This window comes from Chenopodium album, chromosome 17 (assembly GCF_948465745.1).
Source record: "Chenopodium album chromosome 17, dcCheAlbu1.1, whole genome shotgun sequence".
NCBI classification, from domain to species: domain Eukaryota; kingdom Viridiplantae; phylum Streptophyta; class Magnoliopsida; order Caryophyllales; family Amaranthaceae; genus Chenopodium; species Chenopodium album.
The window spans coordinates 35667622-35684851 of record NC_137850.1 but is presented as its reverse complement, the minus strand read 5'-3'; the positions used below and the strand labels follow the sequence as shown (position 1 = coordinate 35684851).

At 32.8% G+C, this 17230-nt stretch overlaps 1 protein-coding gene across 1 annotated transcript; it reads left to right on the top strand.

Moving 5' to 3' along the window:
* The first annotated feature begins 8392 nt into the window (after positions 1 to 8392).
* On the top strand, positions 8393 to 12856 carry LOC145587857 (GABA transporter 1-like). The gene is made up of 7 exons (XM_081644530.1): positions 8393 to 8571; positions 9638 to 9868; positions 10486 to 10583; positions 10675 to 10861; positions 11477 to 11607; positions 11719 to 11952; positions 12173 to 12856. The coding sequence occupies exons 1-7, from the start codon at positions 8448 to 8450 to the stop codon at positions 12551 to 12553; spliced, it is 1386 nt and encodes a 461-aa protein (XP_081500656.1). The 5' UTR covers positions 8393 to 8447; the 3' UTR covers positions 12554 to 12856.
* Positions 12857 to 17230: the final 4374 nt, after the last annotated feature.

The following is a 17230-nucleotide window of genomic DNA, read 5'->3' as shown; positions in this document are numbered from 1 at the left end:
GGAGATTGAATTTACTTATTTATTTTTTTATAGCTTTCTCATACTTAAAACTTGAGAAAGTTTATAAGTCTTGATACGTATAAGCCAAGATCAATGCAAAATTATCTATGGATCTTACTAAATCAATAAGGTGTATTTGTTTTGCCTATATCTTAGATTCAAGTAAGTCTTCTAGAATCTAAAGCAATGGTAAATCTTTAGAAATAATTTGTGTACATGTCAATTCAATCTCTTTTAAGGTGGTACATGATAATCTGATTGAGAAGGTTGTTACAATGTTACTTTCTAGGAATTTCCACTTTGATTTGTTCTTAAAGTAGTCCATTTGGAGAAGACAAAAAAGTTGTTAGGTTTATTAATTAGAGATTGAAAATCCATGAGCTGTTGAAGGGACTTAGTTTTACTTTCAAGTTCACCCCCCTCCCCCCAAACACGCAACACACACACACATACACCACAACCACCAAAATGCTCTTGGTGAGAAGAGTATTAATAGCTATTATGGAAATTCTCTTGGTGAGAAGAGTATTAATAGCTATTACGGAAGAAATTTACTGGTGACCATGGGTATCAAGTCTTGGATGATTACTAGTTCAAGTACAATTAAATGACATCTGCTCAGCTGCCTTATGTTTGATAATTACATTTTATGGAGTAAGAAGATTTGTAGCTTAAATAGGTCTATTTTTAAGACATTATTAATAGGTATTTTTTTCTTTAGAGTACCATGAGATTCCCCATGAAATTTTTTGCCTAGACTCGTGAAGTAAATCTCCAGTGAACTTTTGGCAGTTAGAGTCTGGTTTCTAATGCTAGTACTCACATTTGGAAAGCAAGTGATGCCAATGTTGCTAGCAGGTTGTGTACCCTTGCTATTGCTGGTTTAAACTTTGGATGAAAGTAAATTGAAGTTGTAACCATTGATTTCATACCTTTTCCAATGTTTTGAGTTGTGTTTGTTAATTGAGGGTCAAAGAGAGACATAAGATGCTAGAGGTTTATGGTATATATATTATAAAATTTTTAGATTTTTTTATTCTTAGTTGTTGGTAACATTTTGTTTTAGGGTGTAATTTAATAGCTTGCAATAAATATAGTTCTTGTTATTAAAGGAAACGTAACAAATTCTCGACGCTTTTCTGAGTAGAGATTTTTGTGCCAATTGAAAATTTGATGAAGAAAATCTCGACGCTAAAAAGCTTCAAGGGATGACTTTAAAAAGTGTTGAAATTTTTTCAATTGTAGACATGAAAAAGCATCGAAAATTTTGAGAAATTGTGCGTATCAATCCTCATCTGGACGCTTTGTATAAAAATTAGGACATAAAAAAGCGTCGAGGGTCACAACGCTTTTTAGTGTCTAGCAAAATTCTCAACTCACGTTTTTTCGACGCTTTTTTGAAGCGTCGAGAGAAAAATTCTTGACGCTTTTATGTGTCCAAAATCTGCATAAAAAGCATCGCAAAAACAAGGAAATTCTAGTAGTGTAAATCAAATCAACCCAAAAAACAAACATCAAATCATACCCAAAAAAAGACCAACAAACCACAAAAATTAACCAAAATCAACCAAAATGAAATGAAACTCAACCAAACTCAAAACCCAAATTTAACCAAAAACAAGAAAACATACCTCAAACCTTGAATTGACTTCGAACTTCACCTCGAATTTGGTTTAATGAGGCCAAATTCGACCATGAAAAATCTAGATCTAGAGTTTTCATGGTCGAATTTGACTTGAAAAACCATGAACTAGTTAACACCACTAGATAAGCATCGAACCAAGAGATATATGGATCATGAGGGAGAAGTTTCCGAACTCAACAACACAGGCCACCGACGCTGTCGGAGAAGAGGAAAGAAACTGAACTCGTTCCGCAACAGATTAGGAAATGAAGAAGAAAAGGAGAATGAAAATGGAGGGGAGTGAGATGCGGAGAAAATGGAGGGGCGTGAGATGTGAACAAATATGGAGACGCGAAAATTGGAACGAAAATAGAGAACGAAAGATTTGAAAATGGAGAGGAAGGAGAAATGAAAGAGATTAAGGAAGAGGAAAGAGAAAAGCGTGAGAAAGGAAAAAGAAGAAAAAGAAAGAAAGAGGAGGAAAGAGAAAAGAAAGAGAAGGGAGAGCGGCGTAATAAGTGAGATGAAACTTAGGGTTTGGAGAATGGGAATCATTTTATAACGTATTTTTTTAAAAATTAAAATCCCCTTTTTACGACCGTTTTTGACGGTCGCAAAAGAGTTATTTTAATTTAGAATTATTTTTAATTGTTCAAACATACTTGCGACCGTTTAAAAGGCTTAAAACGGTCGCAAATCTGCGACTGTTTTCAAAACAGTCGTAATATTGCGAACGTGAATAAATTGGTCACAAATTTCATATTTTGCGACCGTATTCTTGACGGTTGTAGAAAAAGGTTGCAATTTAACCGAATTCTAGTAGTGAATCAAGGTACGTTTAGGTGGCTATGTACTTTTGAAAGTGATTGTTTGAATAGCATGTTTTATATGATTTATTGGTGATTGAATTAAATTGATATGAATTATAATTTATGAAATAAAATATGTGTAGAGGTATTGATTTTATTATTTGTTTTAATAAATGTACTTTTGAAGGATTTATTTTCATATCATGTTTTGAATGGTTTGAACTACTTATTATGTTTGAATAAAGAAATTGATTTGAAAATTTTGATGAATTAAATAAAAGGTTTTTCAAAGGAAGAGTTATTGATTTTGAAAAATTATTTATATGAAATTTAAAATTCTCAATTATTTATTAAAAGGTTGACTTTAAAGTGTAGGCGTCGTTCGAAGCGCGCTTACGTTAAGCATGTTGTGAATATGCTTGACACTCATAGGAAGTGGGAATTAACATAATACGATTAGGGACAAGGAAAGTAGGGAGCCGCCAACAAGTTTTTAAGGAACTTGTAAACCGTTCACGGATCATTTAAGGCAACCACGATTAAGGGACAACGATAGGAAACAACGATTGACCCGTGAAGGTTACACCCCATTCATAATCCATGAGATTACTAACTTCATATGGTTCGGAAACACGAAAGGAGGATCGGGGATGATGGTACGAAGTGAGTCATGGAGTCACATTCGCCCGTATTGGCCTCTACTCGATTCTTATTGTAAAAATCAAAAAGTATTCATGCGATCTCAAAGGCATGCAAACAAAGATTCAATTTGCTCTAAACTATTATTAAGATAAATTGGTTGAATATTAATGCAACATATAATTCTAAAATATCGTGATCACTTAATTAAACAACAAGATTAAAAAGGTTCCTAAGCCGGTCGTCCAAATTATCTTATTAGGCGTGATTTTCAATTATAATATTCCCTTTAAACATGCAATATGATGATCAATAAATATATAATAGAATAAACATTAATATTGGAAGCAATTTAACAATAAATTGTTAGTCAAATCAAATATAAATTAATCTAATCATGATACTAGAAATATAAAAATAAAATAAGTAATTAAAATAATTAATTACTCACATTACGCGCGTTCCTTAAAATTGCTACATCATGAATAAATTGTTAGTAACTTCAATAAAATATAAATTAAATTGAATTAAATTTAATTAAATTAAAAGTAGAGTTGATTTGATCAAACCCTCAGTTAATTATACCTTTCACGCCTTGGTTTAAGGACAGAATCTCGGGTTAAGTATGGACTCCTTGGAGTGCTTAAGGAAGGAATGATGTAGATAGGAATATAAGTTTAAGGCTTAGAGTATGAGAGAGAGAGAAGAGAATGATTTTTTTGGTGTAGAAGAGAGGAAGAGAGAATGATTTGGTGCCCCGAAACTGCAGAAATGAGGGGGGTATTTATATAGGAAATGAGCAGAGGGAACACACGGAACCCTAAAAAGATAAAACCCTAATTTGGGGCACTGTAACACGGCATCTGTTTGCCGCGACACGGCAAAAAGTGCCATGACACGGTATAGATTACCGCGTTACGGTGCAATAGCTGCCCTAAAATGATAAAACGCGTGCAGGTTTTACGCGGATAAAACACAGAAAATTCCCGTGACGCGGCATGGGTACCGTGACATGGCAGAAGTTTCCGTGGCGCGGCACGTGGCGCCGTGTCACGGTGCACTGCTTTTCTTGAAATGCGTCCAAATTCATAAACGTGTGAGAAAATACATGAAAAAAGCACCGCGACACGGTGTACAGTACCGTGTCACGACAATATGCACCGTGCCACGTCATCTTTTGCCGCGACGCGGCATTTTAGCTGCTGCGCGGTAATTCCAGTTTTTTACGCGTTTTTAAAACTATGATAACTATTGATTCGTATCTCGGAATAAGGCATATAATATATAATTGGAAAGCTTATAAAGTCTAATTTCCAACAATTTGAATCAGGTCAAAATCATTTGTTAAGATATAACCGTTTTAGTGAAAGGGTGTCGGTTTTTGGCCGAGTTTAGTACTTTGCTCATATCTTCTTCGTTTTAAATCGGAATTGGGCTTATGATATATCATTGGAAAGATTATTGAAAGGACTATCCAACCAAATAATAATTGGATCAAAATTATAGGGCCACAAAATCAGTTTCTCTCGGTTTTGTAATGTGAACACGAAAAGTGAAAAATAAGTTATGGTTTAGGGAAATGAGCTAGGAATTGGATTTGTTTATGAAATGTATTGAATGGAAACATGGATTTAAGCACTTCAAATATTAAATACTCAACCCGACCAATAATGGCGGTGAAAGGTTGTTCATCATTGGGTTTGGTTTTGGGGAGACATTTTTTACAGAAAGCATGTTGAATTTAATAACAGGGAGTTTTGAGTTAACCTATTATAAAGGTTGATTTTATTCAAAGAGGAATATTATGAGGATTTATTGATTTATTTATTTAAAAATCTTTACAAGCATGTTTATTATATTAATCCCACTATGCGGATTCATTGAAGACTATGGACTTTGTATGACCTATTCTTCCTCCAAAAATAGCCTTGAAATAGTAGGAGACTAGCTTGGGGGGTGTGCACACTTAGAGAGGAGATTGAGTTTTTGAAAATAATTGATCTTATTAATCATTAGTATTGAGTTATTGGAATCGTTTAGAGAGTATTCGAGAATTAGTTTTGAATCATGAGTTTGGAATTTATTGGATTAATTATTGGAATTGGTTTTAAAAGCATGTTTGCAAATAAATTGAGTTTACTTATCTTGCACTTATCGTACTTAGCATATTTTTCTAATCCGTATTTCTTATTTGTTTTGGTTCGCCCTGTTTACCGTAATGGTCGATAAGCAATGTTGACTATTTTCAGGTGGAGATATGAATGAACATATGGGAGTCCCGGGATTTACTTCACCTAGTTTAGAAATGTTGGTTTTGTTTTTATTTTGAGTACTCATAACAATGTTACTATTTTTATAAGCATTATTGAAAGAAATTTGAGTTTTCCGCTGCAAGTTTTGTTATTGAGTTAAATATTTTGAGTAGGCTTGCGTAATCACGCAGCGGTAACACCCCTAAGTCTATCTCTACGGTTTAATTATATGTATTATACTAGTATTTCCGTAGAGGGAGATTTGGGGGTGTTACATCCTATGCTGACGATGACCTTCAGAATGTTGTTGGTTGAATGCCGTATGCTCATTGTTGTTGTTGTGCTGACCTTGTTGTTGATCCCCTGTTGCTTGCTGAGTGTTGTTGATGTCTAATGTCTCATGTTGGTTGCCTGTTGGTTGAGCTTCCTCTGTTGCACCAGGGGAAGGATTTTGATTTAGGTCAAACCCAAGGTTGTTATGGATATTTTCTGATTCATATCCATCTTCATATGGATCGTAAGTAGAGTTGAGATCATACTAAAAAATGTTAAGCGTTTCAGCATCATAAGCAGCAACATCTTCATCCATTTCTTGATTCAAATCGAATTTGAAGTCTGAAGCCATTTGTGTTTGGAGGCAATGACATTTTTAGGGGGTTTAATTTTTTTTTTTTAAAGTTGCATCTAATAATTTTTGTCTGTAATTCCCTCTCAAATGATTTTTAATTTTGAGGATGAATGGATTTTATAACTCTAGTACATGAAATGTTGGAGTTATTTGGATTTGCTTAGTCATCAATCTGTGTACTTTAATTCTATTGGATGGCATAATTATTTCTACCGATGTGATTGGTTTAAAACAAATCATATGGATTAGTAATGTACTCCTTTATTTTCATTGGTTGTGTAATAAAGCCAAAAAAAACCCAAATGTTTTCTTCTTGTAATCCGCCTATTATTAATACCGTTCAATTTCTCTCTCTCTCTCTGTTTTTTTTTTTTTTTTTTTTTTTTTTTTTTTTTTTTTGGGCAAATGATTGGGTTTTAGTTCCCATGTAGTTTCTTTAATTCTCCTTAATTTCCGTGATTTCTACCAAAGTGACAATCAAATGGGGATGGAGGGAGTGTATTTTTATAGGATCAAGTTTTTATACTTCTTAATAATATATAATTACAAATATTCATGGTCAAGGTTGTGCATCGGTATATATAGGTCAAACTTTTATAACTTTGACCATGAATTCTCATTAATCTATAAGTGATAATATATTTATGTAACATCTTGTTAGAATCGTCTCATAGTATATTTTATTAATATCAAGTTTCTATAATTTTTACGTGTCTTGAAGACCAAAAAAAGTCAAATGGGACAAAAAATAAGGGACAGAGGGAGTAGTCGTTATTAAAAAAAGTATAATACAGTACATATTTTGACAGAGAGGAACTATAATTTAAAATATATATATCTTGAACAAGCGAGGAGTGCGTTTAATTTGCGGCTAAGGCCAATTGACCAGATTGGTAAATAAAAAGACCCCTAGCGATAATTCGGTAAAAAAATAACCTCGGCGATAATTTGGTAAAAAAAATTAATCAAAGGTTACATTTAGACCAAAATATCTATTTTTTTCAACAAAGTCTTCAAATTTCCTAATTCAATTCGTTATTGTATTTTTTAAAAATTATTTTTCCCGTTTTAAAATTTAAATTAATATGTCATCTCCTTTTATTTTGCTAAATTCTAATATCAAATTTATTTCCAACCCCTTTCTTAAAAAAATCGATAATAAGAGGTAGGAAAAATACGTGAAAAATAATATTTAATCAATATTTTTTTTTCAAATTGTTAATTCCGAAAAAGGGGTTGGAAAATTAGGTAAGAAAACCATGATAAACGAACTAAATTATGCATTTGCGAGTAGTTTGTCGGAAATTTTTGTATATTTAAGGTTGTCGCCTGAGATGATTTTTTTTACCAAATTGTCGCTTAGGGTTAGTTTTTTTTTTTCTTTTTTACTAAATTGTTGCCAGAGCTATTTTATTTACCAAATTTTCGCTAGGGGTTTTTTTTTTATTTACTAATTTGGTCAGTTGGCCTTGTGGCTAATGACACTATGTAACTACTTGTAAAATAACAAAGTAACCCCTATAATACTGACCAAGTAACTCTATAACATTAACGAAGTAACCTTATATTATTGAACAAGTAATCCTTAAATTATAACACTAACAAAGTAACCCAACCAGCCAAATATAAAAGTAGGTAAGCTTGAGTGACCATCTTCTCGGTTCAATTGGCTCTATTCATGGTAGATTATCAGTCGATTTCTCACCTTTGATTTCTACCAACTCCATCCAATACCTAAGTACCCTCAACAAGTCAAAAGTCATGATAATATCAGTGCCAATTGCAATCGAGAGTGCGTGTGGCTAACATAAAAAAGCAACTTGATTGTGATTCTTTTTGGAAAAGAAAAAAATAAAGGAGTGTGAAAAAAAAGGAAATATTGTAAGAAATTCATACCATCGATCGTCTTGGAAAGTGGGTAGATGGTAGGCGAGGTGCTCGTGTCCTATTCATAGAAAATAGAATTGTATAATAGAAACATACAAATATCTATGGAAGGAAAATCAAATGGAACCTAGTATATCATTAAAATAAAAAAATTCAAATTTATAACCTCAATAAATTTGAAATGCAAATTTAATGCAAACTTCAAATTAAATTACTCAACGTATTACTATTTACATATAAATTCACGTTTAAGTTATCGATTTTATTCAAGTAATATTCTAATAAATCTATTCCGTATTATGTACTTTACATGTTTTGTTATCAAAGAGTTAAATTGGATCTTATTCGAGATCATCACCTTATCTCAACTGCTGACTATCATTTTAAAGTTATTTTTGGTAACGTTTCTCATACAGACAATTATACTAAGCATATGTTTTGTTTTATTACGTCAAAGTCCAAATTAGTAGGCTGGACTACAATTTAACTTATTCATATAAAGAATGGTATATATACTGTATACAAGTCTACCTTCGCCTATCTTATACTTGTACATTATTTGATCAAAAAGAAAAAGTAGAGAGAGAGAAGGAGAGAGAGAGAGAGAAATGGGAACATATATTGTTGAAACACAAGTAGTTCCAGAAGAGAACACAATTGTTAACCAAGAATCTAATCATGAGAGAAAGGAGGAGCTTGATGCTGGTGCACTTTTTGTTCTCCAATCTAAAGGTATGTACAATTTCGGTCTTCTTTATCGATCAACTCTATCAAGTGGCGGATCTTGAAGATTTCTTCTCATAGGAACGTTTGTTATTGCATCAACCATTTACCAGGTTGCACCTATTTAAGACATGATCAACTAATAATGTAGTTTTGAGTATCAAAATCGTCGTAAAACACTAATTTATATATCATATGTATATGTAGTGCATTCTTGCAAACAAATTGTCTATCTTGGGAAAATTTTGTTGTTCCAGTAAGGTTTGCAAATACTAATCGTAAGTATATATAATAACAATAATAATGTATGTGATTATTATCACGTAGCTAGCTAGGATGATGATATTATGTGGCAGTAGTTTGAAGGTGCTACCAAATTCATTATATTTGGTACATAATTTTGTTTTTCTTTGTTGTCAAAAAAAAAAAAAAAAAAAAAAAAAAAAAAAAAAATTGTTTTCCTATAGTAATTTTGGTTGGAAGGAAAAGGAGGAACAAACTACCACCGTTATATTTTTTTAAGTTTTGGTAAAACTACCATAATAGCATACCTCTAATTATATTGAAATTTACATATGGTACACCCTGCTCTAAACGCAGGATTTTACATCAAATTAATATTTAATTTGCCAGCTTTACAAATTAAAAATAAATAAATAAATAATTCAACTCCACAATTAATGGGATCATGCGTGATCATCTCCATTTTGCTGAACTTCCGTATTAATTATTACTTATATCGTTAATGAGTAATAATTATACAAGAATATAGGCGGTAAGTTAATAGGACTTATTTATTGAACACATTGAATTGAAAGTAGGCAAGTAAGCTATTTAAAAGACAAGGTAGCAAAACTACGCAAGGAATTTCAAAAACTTGCTAAATTTATATAAAAAAAGTTAATTAAAGAAAGACGATTATTGAATCTATTACTTTATCATACAAAGTACTCTGTATTATATAGAATACACTCGTATATATATTCTGTATTTGGTTTTAAAAAAAAAAAAAAAATCTGTATTTTATAAAATACAGTCGTTGTATGTGTAATGAGTGATTAAATTGTGACGACAGGGTCATGGGTGCACTGTGGGTACCATCTAACAACATCGATAGTGGCACCGGCACTTTTGAGTTTACCGTATGCTTTTAAATTTCTGGGATGGGCTGGAGGAATTATATGCCTCATTGCAGGAGCAATGGTCACATTTTATTCCTATAATTTGCTATCTTTGGTACTTGAACACCATGCTCAATTAGGTCGCCGCCATCTCCGATTCCGAGACATGGCACATGATATATTAGGTATGTTCTTATTTATCGTATACAAGTGCTCAATATTTATTACGCAGTATTAGACGAACACATTAGTTTATTAGTTAGAGTTATAGAATTAGTTATATAGATTAATGTTTGTGTAAGTATAATAGTCAATAAAGTAATGATCAAGTACATCATCATGTTGACTTGTTGCTAGAGCAAGGTTTTTATTTTTTATTTTTTATTTTTTTTATTTTTTTTTATTTTTAATGTTAATCATAATTAAAGAAAACAACTAATGGCGTGAATGACTTGACCACGTTGAATCTCTTGTTACTTTAATAATATCGTATCAAACTTGAAAGACGAAAAACACTTAAACTAATCATTTTCTTAACTTCAAAAGATTAAATGATGTTGTAATTATTTGCTTTCATGTACACCAATTACTGCCTTTTTATCATAGAAAACACATTCTACGTCAGTACGTATTATTATATTTTAGTACTTGTTTTGTTAGCGTATGATAAAGACATTATTGGATTTTATCATGACTTACAAAATATTCATGACTTACAAAATATTCAATTCAACTTATTTAGGTATGATAAATTTGGCATGAAGGGATTATAACTAAATAAATTTTTTTACATTATTGGCAGGTCCAAGATGGGGGCGATATGTTGTGGGTCCAGTTCAATTTGCAGTCTGCTACGGTGCAGTTGTTGGCGCTTGTCTTATAGGTGGTCAGTGTATAAAGGTTATTTTTTCTTATTTCATACAAAATTATATTACACAATGATATAGTCATGCATACTAATAACTTAGTGATGATGCAACTTATTTCTCAGGCTATCTACTTGTTGTTCAATCCGAATGGTACAATGAAGCTCTATGAATTCATAATCATATTCGGAGGAATAATGCTAATCCTAGCTCAGATGCCCTCATTTCACTCTCTACGCCATATTAATTTGATTTCTCTACTCCTATGCCTTGGCTATAGTGCCGCTGCTACTGTTGGCTCCGTCTATATTGGTAATCCAAGGCTTTTCTTCTTGATGAAAATAAGTAAACTCATGATGATTTTTGCACTTCCGCACTTCATATAAACCTTGCTTGGTTTAACTTTTTGCATTATTTATGTCGCATATTTTCACTGATATGTATATCGTACTTGTATTATGGATGTAAATTCCAATTGTTCTTAATGTATTTATTTGAAAAAGGTCAAATTTTTGTTGATAAATAATTAAAGAGATTAATGGTCAAATTTATATTTTAGGAAACTTGTCCTATTAAAACTTTATATAAGGTATTATAGTGGCAATGAGTGTATATGTCTTTCAAATCACATGTCCACGACGACCAAAAAAAATGTTCAAGAATTTATGTCAATGACCAAACTACATAAATGCACAAATTTTATCTTAAACTTGGATGTATAAAAAAAAAAAAAAAAGTTACACATTAATGCATCATATAGTTGTAAAAGTAACATGATCCTGCCTCACGAACCACAACCTCAAGCATATGATCTGATATTACACAAGAAACAAGTGAATCATTTACTACCTTTAAATCATATTGCATTTGAAAAGTATCCTAAAGTTGTCAATGGAAATGAATTATGTGTTGCATTGTGTCATGCAGGGCATACATCAAAAGGACCAGAGAAAGACTACTCATTAGTTGGCAACTCTGAGGATCGGTTATTTGGTGTTTTTAATGCAATAGCGATTATTGCAACAACTTTTGGGAATGGAATTATTCCTGAAATTCAGGTTATTTAGATGTCATATCTTCTTAATATCTTAAATTTTTGGATACCCCTTAATTCAATTATATAATTATGTTGCTAATTGCTTATGAAATTTATGACACAATATTGTTAGGCAACACTAGCACCGCCAGTAAAAGGGAAGATGTTCAAGGGACTATCCGTGTGTTACAGTGTAGTTTCAATGACATTCTTTAGTGTCGCGGTGTCAGGTTACTGGGCATTTGGGAACCAAGCTGAAGGCCAGATATTAAGCAACTTTGTCGTAAATGGAAATCCTTTGCTACCTAAATGGTTCATTTTTATGACCAATGCCTTCGTTATCCTTCAAATTTCCGCTGTTGGTGTGGTACGTAACAACTTTACTCTTTCTCGCCTCGCACATTGATTGTCACACAGAAAGTTATGCCCTTAAGAAACCACTTCATAACAGGTTAAATAACTAACACTAAATTGCCTTGATCTTTGGTCTCACAATATAGAGGTTATAGCTTATCAATCGTGAGATCATAATAGTTTAATGATTATGTAGCCCATAATATGTTACACAATTCTATTTTTTGGTGCAGATATACTTGCAACCCACAAATGAAGTATTAGAGGGAGTATTGGCAGATCCGAAAAGTGGTCAATTCTCTCTAAGAAATGTGATCCCAAGGGTGATATCGCGGTCTCTCTCAGTTGCCATAGCAACAATAATATCAGCAATGCTCCCATTTTTCGGAGACATAAATGGAGTTATTGGAGCATTTGGCTTCCTTCCTCTAGACTTTGTTCTACCTGTCATTTTATTCAACCTTACATTCAAGCCTTCGAAACGTACCTTCATATTTTGGTTGAATCTAAGCATTGCTGTTGTTTTCTCCATATTAGGGGTCATTGGATCAGTGGCCGCCGTAAGGCAAATCATTCTTGATGCCAAATCTTATAAATTGTTTGCCAATGTATGAAATTTTCACTGAATTGGTGAAGCTTGAGTTCATGTTTTGGGCTTGTTTGGATTTGGAAGAGGATGTCGTTTTTCCTTAGATTTAGAATATGTAAAATGTAAATTGTTTACATAATTATTTTTTGGGGGAGTAATTATTAAGGTTTAGGTGAAAAAAAGTGTTAATATATGTAGTTGCAAATTGCAATGTTGCAGGACTTGCAGCATTGTAACCAATGCAAATCAAGAAGCAAAACAAAATCACAAAATTCCATTTTCCACAAGGACTTAATGAGTACATTTTTATTATTTATTTCTTTATTAACAGTAAATCCGTACATTCCTAAGGAAAAATTTACTACAATAATCCCACCTTTTGTAAGTTTTCTCAAAATAGTCTCATCTTTCAAATATCTCGAATTAATCCCACCTTTTAGAGCTACCTTCTCAAAATGTTCCAAGTGACCTACAACCTAAAAAACTTTTTTTTTTTTTTTTGTACACTAAATTATAAAAATAAAAAATAATAACAATTAGGGCATGCTTGGATTGAGGGAGATGTATTACTAGGGTAATATAAGTCAAATTAAACAAAATGAAAGTGAATATAGAGAAGGCGGAGATAGTGATGGTGTGATTTTAAGGAAAATTATGTAGTGATGGTGTGGTATGAGATGAAGAAAAATGAACTAATATCCTCATTTTGGGGTTAATAGTTACACTAGGGGGAGGGTGGGTAACTATTACCCTCATTATGAGGATAATAATTCCTCCATCTCTCTTTTCCTCATGGCACAATTACCTTATTTCATTTGAAAGCACCTTGTCTCCTACAACAACACCTCTAATTACTTATATTAAGTTTGACTTTTATTACCCCCTTAACATATTAACCCCAATTAGTGGCGGATCCAGGAATTTTAAGTAAGGGTAACATTTAGCCATTAAACAATAAGAGAAAAAAAAAGGGTAAAACGAGTTATTATATTTATTAGCGCTAATTAGCCTTTAAATTTTTAAGATTTGTTTTGTTTGATAAATTTTCATTTTACAAATATGGAATTATTTATATTCTAGTTATCAATATAATACAATGATCAAATTAAAAAGTAATTTATATGCTCAATAGATTATCTTTCTATGTTTTTCGTTGTCTCCGTATATCATAAGTTTAAAAACTGCTTTGTATATGTATGGTAAATTATACTACGATATACTATAAATTTTCTTAATTGCTTTACTCATATAAAATTCTATTCGGTAGTAAATAAATTACTACTAAATATGTGTATTGAAATAAAAGTGCAATAAATTGGGAAGAATTTCGTCAAATGAAGGAGTTTCAAAGAATTATAAGCTACTCATTTAAAAAAAAAAATTATGATTGGTATCATATACAATTATCCAATGAATAAAAAATAATTAAAGTATGAGTATATATATATTTTATAATTTAAAAATGATAAATTCTAGTACTTGATTTTTCATAACTTAAAAGAAAGACATCAAAATAAAATTAGTTGAACACATAATTAGTTATGCAAACATATAAAGTAGAAGCGAAAGCAAAAAAAAAAAAAAAAAAAAAAAAAAAAGCCACAACAGGTTATACTATAAAAAAATCACAAATTTTTAAAAAAAGCCGGTGTTCAGTAAATTAGTGAATGGCGGAAGTTGGGACAACCAACAACTGCCAAACCACCACTCCTGTCGCCACTCCCTTAGCTTCTCCTAAGAATCCGGCGTCCCCCTCCGATTTCGACCTTGCTAACCATCCCAATCCCCTGATTCCTGCGCTTCTGACCTCCCCCCATCCCCCGATTTGTCGAGTTTGAAGTCCGGAATTACAACAACTCCGAATACCTCGACCCCAATTGCATATATACCTTATTGTGGGTTTTTATCATTTCGCCTCATCTACTTTGATGGTGGCAAACATGGCAGCGGCGGAGGTGGTGATGACTATGGCGGCAGAGGTGACGATGACGACAACTATGAAGGGAAAAATATGAGGGCTTGCAGTTGGTAACGGAGAGGGAGAAGGGGGTTGAGGTTTTGATGGAGGAGAGAGAATTTGAAGGTTTGTTAATGGTGGAAATGTTTAGTTTTGAGGAGAGATAAAGATACGGGATGAAAGTAGAGCCATTGGGGTAACCTTTGTATTTTGTGTTTATTTTTTTTATTTTAATACTCTGTTTTTGTGAAAAAAAGGGTCACTTTTGTGAAGAAAAAGGGTCACTTTTGTGGAAAAAAAGGGTCATTTTTGTAAAAAAGGGGTAACTTTTGTGAAAATATGAATCACTTTTATAATAAAAAGGGTCACTTTTGTAAAGAAAAAGGGTCACTTTTATAAAGAAAAAGGGTCACTTTTTCGTAAAAATGTTCGATGTACAATAAAATTACTGTAAACCGGGGGCATGCAAAAGGAGTTGTAAAAAAATATAAAAGAAAAAAAGAACCTAAGATACCTGTTGTTATACACAACAGGTCTCTTTACTTTAAAGCTAGAATCAACAGAAATTGGTGCGGAGATACGGAGTAGTGGAATACGCTGAATTTGTTATGGCTGAATCAAAGAGACCAGCTGTCCAAATAACAGGTCTCTTTGATCAACAGTTTTTTTTTTTTTTTTTTTTTTTTTTTTTTTTGCAGGGGTAGCATGTGCTGCTACCCCTTGTGCCTTCTTAGATCCGTCATTGACCCCAATCCAAGCATGCCCTTAAACTATATTATAAATAAAAACAAAAACCATGCCACTACCAGCCAGCCCTCCCTTGCCAGGCCAGCAGCCCCCTCCCCCTATCTAACCCACCTCCCGGAGCCTCCAATCCTCGGCGTCCAAGCCTCCCATCCCCGGGCTCCTTTTCCCCTTACCCCCGCCGGCACCCACCCTTCTCAAAACCCTAACCTCGACATAATCTTCCCCTTCCTTCCCCTACCTGAAACAACCCCCATTATTCATAAATCCTTCACTATTATTTTCTAATTTTTATCAAACAAATTAAATCACACTTGTTACCGTAGCATTATCATCTTTGCATTCTACAATACTTCATAACTATTGACGTCATTAAATTCATAATTTCAAAACTTATAAGTTGTGGAAGGAGTGGTTGGTTCTCTTTTTTTTTTTTTTTTTTTAATAATTATTTCTCAATTAAGTTTTAATTATTTTATTTTATGATTTAATTTTAATTTTTTTTTAAATGTGAAACCAATTAGAATAGGATAGTACACGTGTCAAGTTTACCTACAACATACCTTCAAACAAGTTAAGGACCGTTTTGAGAAGATAGCCTTAAAAGGTGGATTATTTTGAGACTTTTAAAAGGTAAGACTATTTTGAAAAGACTTGCAAAAGGTGGGATTATTGTTGTAAATTTTTCCTAAGGAAAAATGGAAAACAATAATCCTACATTTAACAATTCTACTCGTAACAATTCCACTTTTAAATAATCTCGTAACAATCCCACCTTTATACCGCATCTGCTCAAAACAGTCCCTTGACCGATTTGTAAAATTGGTAACCAGTTGAAAAGGGTGACATGCCACATTTCAATTGGTCCTTTTTTTAATTAGTTTAAAAAAACAAAATTAAAAACAATTTTTTTTTTCACAAAAAAGAAAAGCATTCCCCTTCTGATTCCGATCCCCACCTGAACATCAACCTCCCTCCTCTATCGGTTGCCGGAGCATCCCTTCCCCCCTCCATTCCCCGATGAACATCAAATGCTTTTTCTTTCCCCGCAATAGAGATGGATGGTTGTTAAATTTGGGAGTTTAAGGTGGAAGAAATGAGAAGAGAGAAAGAGCAACCATTAATGGACCTTGAACAGAGGAAGAGAAGAAGAGGGAAAGAGAGAGAAAGTGAGTATTTTTTATTATGTAAAATGAATAGAATTGTACTGAACACTATTACATGTATTATATATACTACATACTAAACTTATACTAGTATACTAATACTAATAATACAAGTATATTCCAACACACCCCCCCCCCCCCCCCCCCCCCCCATCAAACTGAAAATGGGTAAACATTTTTAGTTTGAACATTACAGCATCATACTATATTTTCCATTTTCTATACAAACAGCAGCAATGTGCACACAGCACACCTATAAAAGCAATTGTAGTATATGTTGTAGCTTATTCAAGAAGAGCAACCAGTAGAAGGCTTTAAAATTGTTGTATCATCACTTTAGATGCTCCAATCATTGTCAAACTTGGCAGAAACTAAACCAACCTTCAAAGAAATCCATGCACATCATATCCTTGTACCAAAATATCACCATCAATCATTGTTGCCCCAACTGAGACAATATACCACCGACTATCCTCCAAAAACACCATTATAACCATCTACCAATCACACTATATACACCCAAACTCCAATTAGAACCAAGAGCACAAAGAAGTAAGCTGGACCAACTGAGCTTGCACAAAAACTATGTCTTTGAAAACTTACTGTTGTCTACTTGAATACCATTTTCAAGTACAGAGAATGTGCCTCCTTCCATTTCTAGCACCCCCAACTTTCATATTACAACCACCAAACCAAATCCATCAACCTTAGAATCCTCAATACCGTATTCCCCCCTTCAAGCTTAGAAGGGTAGAAAATTCAAAGCTTGATGATGCATAGACAACCAAACCACCAATATACGCCTTAACTCCAAATTCAACAATCAAACCAATCT